The sequence below is a fragment of the Triplophysa rosa genome, linkage group LG9 (genome assembly GCF_024868665.1).
Source record: "Triplophysa rosa linkage group LG9, Trosa_1v2, whole genome shotgun sequence".
Lineage (NCBI taxonomy): Eukaryota > Metazoa > Chordata > Actinopteri > Cypriniformes > Nemacheilidae > Triplophysa > Triplophysa rosa.
This window is the reverse complement of record NC_079898.1, coordinates 6869309-6879491: the sequence shown is the minus strand read 5'-3', so window position 1 is coordinate 6879491 and position 10183 is coordinate 6869309. Positions and strand designations below refer to the sequence as shown.

Here is a 10183-nt window from a genome sequence, read left to right as displayed (position 1 = left end):
ATGGGGTATAACAACACAACAGGATAATAACAGGACGTAGACTAACTAACACTAAACTGAGAAAAACCAACACAAGACATAAACTAAACTGAACACTTACTAGACTGACGAAACAGCAACAAGGGGTACAGGCATAACGGGGAACATCAGGACCGCACACCACATACAACGTAATCCAAGAACACAAGACAAAGAAACAAGAGGGTATTTATAGAGAAACACAAACGAGGGATAACGACACAGGGCAGGTGTGGGGTAATCAAACACTTAGGGAAAGATAACAAGGAAACGAGAGGAATGGGGCCAATGACAAGACACTGGAGAGAAAGTATATTATTGTCCAAAGGACAACAATAAGTTTCTCTCCACACATAACCAAAGACTTTGTCATGGCTCTGCTACAGGACCAAGAAAAACATGACTAAAGAAGCAGAGCCATGACAGAGAGAAATTGGAAACTGAGAAAATTGATACATTTAGCAGATGCCTTACACTGCAGCACACCACAGTGGTATATAGGAAACTACAGAGGGTTCATGCGTTAAACGCAGAAGTCACACGTGCTCAAGGGCTCCTTGGTAATGAGAGTGGAGAGAGTGGTGTAGGTGGGGGTCACAACCTTTGGGTTACAAGTCCAACTCTCTAACTAATATCTAAAATGTTCCAATAATGTTGTTCTAACTTCATGAAGCACTAAATAACATCAGAACAATGTTCTGAGAATATTGATCTAGAAACATTTTCTTTTAACATTACAAATACGAATAACATCAAAACAATGTTCTAAAAATATTGTCCTAGGAACGTTTTCTCTTAATATTATGAAAACCTTCATCAACTGCAAAAAACCCCCCATCAAAACAATGTTCAAAGAATGTTGTTCTAAGAACATTTTTCTTTAACATTACCAGAACATTTATCAACTACAAATAACATCAAAACAACGTTCCAAGAATATTGTTTTAAGAACATTTTCTTTGAACATTACAAAAACATTCCTCAAGTACAAATAACATCACATCACATCATATCCACATTCTTCAGCAAAAGATCAGTAAACTCTGAGACATGTGATGAAAGATCGAAGGGTCAAGAGCAAGAGAGTACAGAATGTGTCTGTCAGGCAGGAGCTGGAACAGTCAACTGCTCACACAGACTGCGACCCATCATGTAGGAATGCTGTATTTCACTCATGGAAAAAAAACAGTCCTTAAAGTGTTTAAGTAGGCTTTTCTCAACCAGGGGACTTTCACAAAATTACTTTAAAACTAAAAATCAAGATATTTCTTAGTGTTTTGCTATTTTTATAAGCTCTAGAATATTTATTAGTAGAATATATTAGTAGAAATTGTAAAAGTAAGTAGAAAATTGTGACGACACATGGTTGTGGACAATGGGGGGCTTGAGGTCAAAAAGTTTGAGATGCACTCAATTAGATATTGAAATTGTTCATCTCTTTCGTTTGTAAATTTATATTTTAAGTGAATTGGGGAGATGTGTCCATTTGAAATATACTGTATGAATTCAATGTATCAGTTAATGAATGATCATATACTGTATAATTAATGAATTTCACTGTTAATACTGCTTTTTGCTTCATTATAGATATATCCAAATCAAGAGCAGAGGATCCAAAACAGCCCCAACTAAAGCTCTTTCCAAGAACCCTCCAGGGGATAGAAGATGCAGTTTTAAAGCAGAATGGTACAACACTCGCAAATGGTTAGAATACTCCCAGTGTAAAGACTCTGCTTACTGCTATGCTTGCAGACACTTCAGCCTTCCTAGATCTGGTGATTCAGTCTTTACATCTGTTGAGGGATTCCGAAACTGGAAAAAGGCCATTTACAAAGACGGAGGGTTTGCAGCTCACTCAAAATCAGAATCTCACATTAATGCAATGCTAGCATGGACAGAGTATAAACAATCAGCTACATCCATCTCTTCTCTCCTGAACTTGTTATGTAATGAATACAATAAATTGGTCAAAGAAAATCGTGAATATATAAAAACAGTTGCCGAGGTCTTGCTCCTCACAGCAACTCAAAATATAGCTCAAAGAGGCCACAGAGATACAGATGGTAATAAGGGTAATTTCTTTGCTATAATGGAATTGATCGCAAAACATGATGAAACTGTTAAAGGAAAGATGACAAAACAACGCAACGCAACATACACAAGTCACAGAATACAAAATGAAATACTGGATTGTCTTGCTGAAATGGTCCGTTTATCTATAATCAAGGAGGTTAAAGAAAGTGAGTCTTTCAGTATAATGGTAGATGAAACAAAAGATGTTAGTAAGAAGGAGCAAATGTCTATGGTGTTGAGATACTACTACAGAGGGGCAGTGCATGAAAGCTTGCTACATTTTGAGGCTGCAGAACACTAAGATGCTGCTGCTCTAACAGAGAAAATCATCCAGAAGCTTCAGTGTTATGGACTTGATTATAGAAACAGTGCTGTGAAAAATGATTTTATGTTCTAGTACAAATAGATGATATTTTAAGTACAAAATAGGTATTACTTGCTGAAGTTGTTACTGCACTTTTCATGTGAAACAATGCAATATAATAACACCGGTGGGATGTTCTACTCTATATTGATAACTGTAAAATGCATCCAGTGGTTCACTTATAATTTTCTTTTGAATTAGAGATGCAAGACTTGCATTTTTCTTGAAAAGTACTGCAACAGTAATGACAGTTTTATGTCGGGTTAAGCATATATTTTTGTAGTTTACTCTCATTTGAACTGAATTTGCAATCCAAATAAACATGAGTGTAATTGCAGTTGAATTGGAGTCACTTTTTTCTGTTTGGCTCTAGTAAATCGTAAGACTAGTAATAACTTTATATAATCCCAGTAGTATTAATGGCAATGCCAAAACTCTTAACCATTAGATTCAGGCATAATACATTTTTTTAAATGTGCCACCCTAAGATTTGTACTGGCCCTTTGTGCCACCCCATACAAAAAATCCTGGGGGCGCCGCTGCTGCAGACAATCCAGCTCTGTTACAGAAATGTCTTTATTTCCTTCGTATGTATATATAATACGTGCTATAAATGTTAATATAACTGCAGCATAAGTCGAAATGATGTTAGTCGAAATGATAAATTGAAAGGCAGAAATTACACACTTCGCCGTTTTTAAAGCCAACAATTTAATTAAGCTGTATATCATAAAGGTGCGTCCTGCCGCTGGCACAGTTAGCCAAGTTTAATTGCATTTTGAAGGTTATTCAACGATTTGTGACAAGGATGCAGGAGGTCATATTACATATTGAAAAGGAACAATCAAGGAATGATAACTGGACTCACATTACATATACTGTGGCTAATTCACATCCATCATTATATATTAATAAACAATTTTTCGTAATTATACAGTTTGGAAACGCACCATCCTTATCAAAGTGGCAATTAAATTAAATCAAAATTAAATAACCATTATACACACCAAGCCTAAAAAGACTTGAAGGTTAACTGGCATGAAAAATGAAAACCTATATAAAAATCTCCCATTATCATAGATATGAAAATGGCTTTCCGATTTGACTGGACCATATTAAAACAGTTACATTAAACAGATCTTTAAACCCCTATTAATAACCAGCAGCTATTTCTTTTAAGCCCATACTTTAATTTAATAGCCCAAAATAATTAACAAATTAAATTAATATATTTTTAATAAAAAAATGTGATCACCTGTAATAAATTGACCAAATCTATTCACTGCAAAAAATTATTATTAGATTAATTATTATTAAATATATTGCATTTTAGTGAAATGCCATTAAAAGTCGAATGACGCTCTTTTTTTGCTTGCTCCATCAATGATAAATAATCTTGAGCTGTGCTTTCCGCAAAATCACAGCTGGAGACCCAAATGGTCCCGACTTGCTGTCTCATCTGCTGAGATACAGTACCTATCCGGACTCCTCCTGAATGATGAACAAACTTAGGCTATCTGTGCCTCCGGGTCTCTCATGAGGGTAGTCGTGCGTGTCAACACCAATCAAAGCAAAGTCTCTGAGACAAGGAGCCCGTTTTAATAAGAAGGTTCAACCAATTAATAAAATGTGAACACTGAGTTGATTTACACTGAGATGTGAAACTTTGGCTGCGTCTGAAATCGCATACTTTGACAGTATGTACTGAATTTGAATAAGTACCTACCAATTGGCCGTTAAAACAGAACGTTCTATATTGTATGAGTGGGAGTAGTATGAATATATTTAGGACATACTGCATTCGCCATGTTTTATGGTCATGTGACCGTATGCTCTTTGACCTATGACGTATTAACAACAACCTACAACGTGAGCGTTGATAAAAACATAATTTAATCACTAGAAATTCATTTATTGGCACTTACATTAGAAACAGACGTCCGCCTTGAAGTTTTCCGCTATATATTGTGGAAATATTTTTCAGTTAAAAGTATGATTTAATTATCAATATAATCAATAAGTGTTTTCTTTCATTAAATCATTAAGCTGTGTGCTTTTATCATGTGCTTGCTATTTTACTCAGTGAAAAGTTACTGTGGCAAGCGGAGTGAGACAGGATAAGTGGGGGTTGGAACCATAAATTGTCTAAGTCAGCACACACACACACATAAAGAGTCACACAGAAAAGAAATGTTATGAATCAATCCACTGCATATGTTTTAAGTATAATCATGAGTTGTGATGTGTTTTAATGAATCATAGGATTAAGAAACAACGCTACATAATTAAAAGCATTAGATGATTGAGTGTTTTCTTTTTACTAAAAGAATGTTAAGAATGTTGGTATGTTGTCCGGCCACAAGAAACTGTCTCTAGGGAACACTCCCCAAAAGAAACTGTCTCTAGAGAACATTCCTCAAAACTAGCAACTGACCACAGGATGTAAAACATGTGTTGTGAGAAGATGTTGTTTTGCAGGAACTAAGAAAAAAGGACGGAGTCAGATAAACTGGTTCACGGTGATTGGTTGCTAAGGAGCAATACTCCACAGAGAAAAAGGAGGAGTCAGAAGATGAGAACGACGTCAAAAACTGAATAAATATGTGTGTTTTTTTAATAATCTGGGTTGTTGGCTTGTGGTGGAGTGTGGAGAGCGACTGACAACCCAAAGCTTTGTTACTTTTTACATCTGATAAATAAAACTTCTATATAACTTGGAGAAAAGTCTCTTTCAAATTTTTGAGCATGCAGGACTGCCTTTAAAGTCCAACAATCCACACAAATGAGATATACAAGCTCAACACAAACAGTGGATAAATTACACTCCAATATCATTTAACTTCAGAATTCACACAATGCAGAATTCACAGTTTGTTCTCACACAAAATCCCTTTAAACAAGCTTCAAATTGACCTTCTCATATAAACAAGAAATAGTGAGTGTTCACAAATTTCAAGCTTTCACAGATTTATAACACTTCAAAACGTTCCCGTTCACAATATAGCAGATTTCATATCAGCAATGCACATGGTAAGTCACACACACATTTTCCACAATGGTCAAATTCAATGTTCAAATTTACAGTTCACAATTCAAAGTTCAAAGGTCACAGATCAATTGCAAGATTCAAGTTCACATTTCAAGGTTCAAAATTCAAAAGTCCCTATTCGGGCGCCACTTCTGTAACGGTACTGTGCCCAGTGCTTGAAAATATTTAAAACTTAGTTCGGGCGCCAGACAGGATTTGGCCTGTCAACCAATATAATGGAAAAGTAGGATAGTTCAGTCAGACAAAATGCCACCAATTACGAATAAACCTACGTTTCACGTGGTTATCTCTCGCTTGCTATAGCCTCGATGTCATTTTCCTCTCCTGCTTCTATCGCATCAGTTTCGTTATTGCACTCTCTTACACACTTTTCCGCATCTTTGCTCTCTTGCTTTGTCACTCTTGCTTTTCTTTGCACTTCATTTCACTTAAATAACTGTTAAGTTTGTTTCTTTCTCTTTCTTTCTTTTTTCTTATATTGTCTTTATTCATAGACTATCATTTCTACTCCCCTCCTGCCTGGTCTCTGTTTTAGCGATCTAATTAATTGTCATTACCCACACCTGTTCCCCATTACCGGTCTCCTTATTTATGCCACTCAGTTCTCTCACTAGTCATGGCGTTGTATTCTTTGCTCTGCACCCAGTTGGATTACGATCTCTTTTTGTTTCATGTTTTTCTACCAGTCTCGCTGAAACCAGTTTGTTGCTCTGGGAAGCCGGTTTGGACGTTTCTCTCCCATTCGGCTGCTCCCTCTACCAGATGGACTCGGCGCACACTCGCCCTCTCTGGGTATATTGCTGTTTTTTTTGTGTGTTTTCGGGTCAGGAATACCCTGTCCCCCTGTGTTCTGGGTTGTTCACCCAGGATTAAATAAACCTTTTCTGTTGCCTTCATCTCCTGCATCTGAGTCCTTCGCGCCCCCATGACAGTAACAGTATCTCATACTCGTATCTCTCGTAACGTAACCCATTTCCTCAATTTTTGTATAGCGTAACATTACCATTTACTCAGCATAGCGTTACGTACTTTGCATAGTGTAACCTAACATTTGACTCGTAACATTCCTCTTTTTTTTCTTCTTCCGCTGCAGGTATTTATGTAATTTCCGTAATTGTGATTACCGAAAAAGGGCATGGGCGGGGCAAAGTTCTGGTCTGCCACAAAACATTATTAAAAATAACTAGCCATTGTAACACGCGCTGTGAGTTAGTTGTGTCACTTATATGTAAATTTGCTCGCCACTAATTGGTTCACTTTCGGTGTGAGATCTCTAATCTAGATCATAACCTGCTCTGGAGAAGGTTAGCCGTGCAGCGTAAGTTACCATGGTGATGAACACCGATTAAAGCTGATTTACTTTCATGGTACCTAAAACCCAGGGTTGGCACAAACTAATCCTAAACTTACCTGGCTAGCCACCTAAACCGGCTTGATGGTACAGGTCCCAGGTCTCATAGCCTACCACAGTATACAGAGAGAGTTTTTTTATTTATTAAAATAAGGCATATATAAATATAAGGCATTTTTAGGACCAAGGTCATCATTTTCTAAAACACAGCTTTTCCTGCAGCTTATTGCACCTAAAGGGAAAATACAAAGTTATGTCATAAATTTGGTCGTTTGTGCCTATTTTGACCAACTGTCATGTCATTTACTTTATGTTTGGTCTGTGTGTCTTGTGCCCCACTGTCACCATTACTACCAATGAAACCAATGATTACATTATTTCTAGAGCACAAAATTTATCACAAGAGGTTGAAATTCATCAAAGATCTAGTGCCCTATTTTAACGATCTGAGATCATGGTCTAAAACGCACGGCGCAGGTGAACTCAGGGCGTGTCTGAATCCACTTTTGCTAGTTTAACGACGGGAAAACAGTCGGCGCATGGTCTAAACGGGTTGTCCTGATTCTCTTAATGAGTAATGGGTGTTTTTTGGGCGTAACGTGCAGTAAACCAATCAGAGTCTCATCTCTCATTCTAGGGCTGGAGCTATCGATTATTTTAGTAATCGAGTATTCTACTGATTTTCCATCGATTAATCTGGTATTCGGATAATACAATACTTTTTCTTTATTAAAGAGCAATACTAAATATACAAGAGAAAATACGACAAGTCTCTTAAAATGAACAATTAATTTGCTTCTTTAAAAAAAAAAAATTTATTGCTGAAATTGCATACATTAATATCTGTGAAAAGTTAACCAATTTAATACATTACATTGCCATATTACATTCAAAATGCAATATAATACAAATAGAAAGATCTAAATTAGTTTTAGTTTCATTTTTTTTACTATTAAATTGTAATATATTTGTCCACATAAAATACAGAGTTAACCAGACTTTTATTTTGGCAGGTTGTCGGAAGACGCTTATTTTTTAGTATGTCTGTTTCTTTACTCAAACAATGAGAGCAACTCTGGAGGTGAAGTTCATGTCCTCATAAAGCGCAGACGCAGACAAATTCATGAGCATCACGCGTGTAACACGTTAAACTGTTCATTCACTCAGACACACAGAACAGCCGATGGCATGTGTAAATAACAGGATTCGGCATCCACTAGTCCGCATCTAGTTTTATGGACTCAATGCAGCCGGAAAACAAGTTTCAGCAGTTCACCATTTCAATAAGCTATCACTCATTTATCAGCATGAGAAATACGTGTGAGCAGACTAAACTGCGTGTGTCTCATGGTGAATGCGTGAGACTTGAGAGCCCTGTAACATGTATAGAGTTTAGCGGGCTGTGCGTTAGTAATAACGGTCTGTGGGGAAACGCAGTGCTCCGTGTGTACTGTAGTTAAATGGATTAAACAAAGCTTCGAGGCAACAAAAATTGCCTCGATGATTTTTTGTATTCGAATTACATGAGTAATTCGAGGAATCGTTTCAGCCCTATCTCATTCCCTTTAAGAGCCAGTTGCGCTCGCGCCACGGCGGATTCGCTATTTACACGGCGGAATTTGCATGAGCAAAGACTGGACGCTTCTTCAGAGAGGAAACGCATCTGCTCGTGCGCGAGGTTAAAGCGCGCGAGCAGACCATCTACAGGACAAGCCGGATCTTAGCTTTATGTGCACAATAGTAATCTTTTACATTGTAATCCATTTTTTTATTTGGCATATTTGTGTGCTGCTGCGATTCCCACTGTCTAATTAGTAAAGTTAAAGCACGTTGTGGACCCGCCCAGAGGCGCATTTTCTACTAAAGCACTCTTTAAATTACAAAACAAATATTGCGCTGTTAACTTTAGACCACCCAGGTAGCAAAATTTGTGTGGCCCACTAAGGGTTTTTGTTCTGGCCCAGTATACGCCTGGGTCCTTCGCCCAGATTTGGCCTAAGCACTCTAAACCACAGAACTAATGGATGTGGGCCAGATTTGGCCCAAGCACTGTAAACAGACTAGAACTAACAGATGTGGGCCAGATATGGCCCAGACTACACTGCAAGTATATACGTATATGTATTGAGGCCCGGATTTGGCCCAGAGAACAGTCAATGCATGCATGTCTGTGACCCAGATGTGGGCCACATAAGTACTTTGTTCTGGCCAAGTACATGCCTGGGTTCTGGGCCTAGGACTGGCCCAACCACTGAAAACCACAGAACTAATGGTGGGCCAGATTTGGCCCACAAACAACTTTAATTAAATGATTGTGCAGTTTGAAGGGGAAACTGGTGCAACAGGACCACATTGTATTTTTTACCATACAAAAGCTGTCATAATTAAACAAACCATGAAAACAATTCAAACTGAGTACTTTTTATTTGTAATAAACATATTCAATTTTTCAAATTTCAACTCAATTCAGAAAATTAGTAAAACAAATCATACAGAACAGCATAAATAAACTTTTAATTTCAACAATCATTAAACTTTCATTTCTTGTCACGCCTCTTCCGTCCTCCTTCGCGGTCTGAAGCAAGCTATGTAGGGGGAGAAGAATTCATGCATGGATCGGTTTAGCCTATAAACCACCTCCGGATTGGATAAACATTTTTGGCGTTGTGACGTGTCTGATTAGCACAAAGCTCGTCCTTGATCATTTTGCTGCTGGTGTAAAGTTATAAACAGGGTCGATCCGGTGTAAACTACAAATGAAAGAGAATTAAACTGTATGTAGCGCCCTACTCCCTTAAGGTAAATTGGAATGGGCCCTGAGTTCTTTAAGTTTTAGATCTCTCTACAATCTTATAGTTATTATGGTCTTTGTATTAACAAACCTTCTTGTTCTGGGATACCCTCAAGTATAGCAACTATGGAGACAGAACAGTCTCAATAATAATACATTTACAAAACACAATTCATAAATTCACAGCACAATTCACATTCACAAAATCAGATTCGTAAATTCAAAACACAATTCATAAATTCACAAACATTTTCCCCAAATGCTCACACAAATATATCTCGCAGAAATAAATTCAGAATGTTTTCACAAATATGTATATATCATGTTCTTGAATTACTTTCCAATAAACATTTGTGAATGTTGTTACATGTATTTATGGATCGGTGAATCTGCATTTGCAAATCGTCACACGTGTGTGGATTGCTTTGAATTTGTGTGTGGTATTTTTGAGACTGTCCTGCCACGGTGAGATTCAAGCGTAACTTTTTTTTAAGGATGGCCTGTTCAGCCAATCGCGTTGAGCTTTTGATCCACCAA

The 10183-nt window shown here is 37.3% G+C and overlaps 1 protein-coding gene across 2 annotated transcripts in view; it reads left to right on the top strand.

Annotated features, from left to right (window-relative positions):
* LOC130559485 (synapse differentiation-inducing gene protein 1) overlaps window positions 1-2784 on the top strand; it is a 67006-nt gene extending 64222 nt beyond the window's left edge. For both annotated transcript variants that reach the window (XM_057342595.1, XM_057342597.1), the window contains one exon: window positions 1606-2784. Coding sequence is in view for 1 of the 2 variants with exons in the window: in XM_057342597.1 (XP_057198580.1) it covers window positions 1606-1650 (45 nt within the window). In the remaining variant the exon portion in view is untranslated. The remainder of the gene's footprint in view (window positions 1-1605) is intronic.
* Window positions 2785-10183: the final 7399 nt, after the last annotated feature.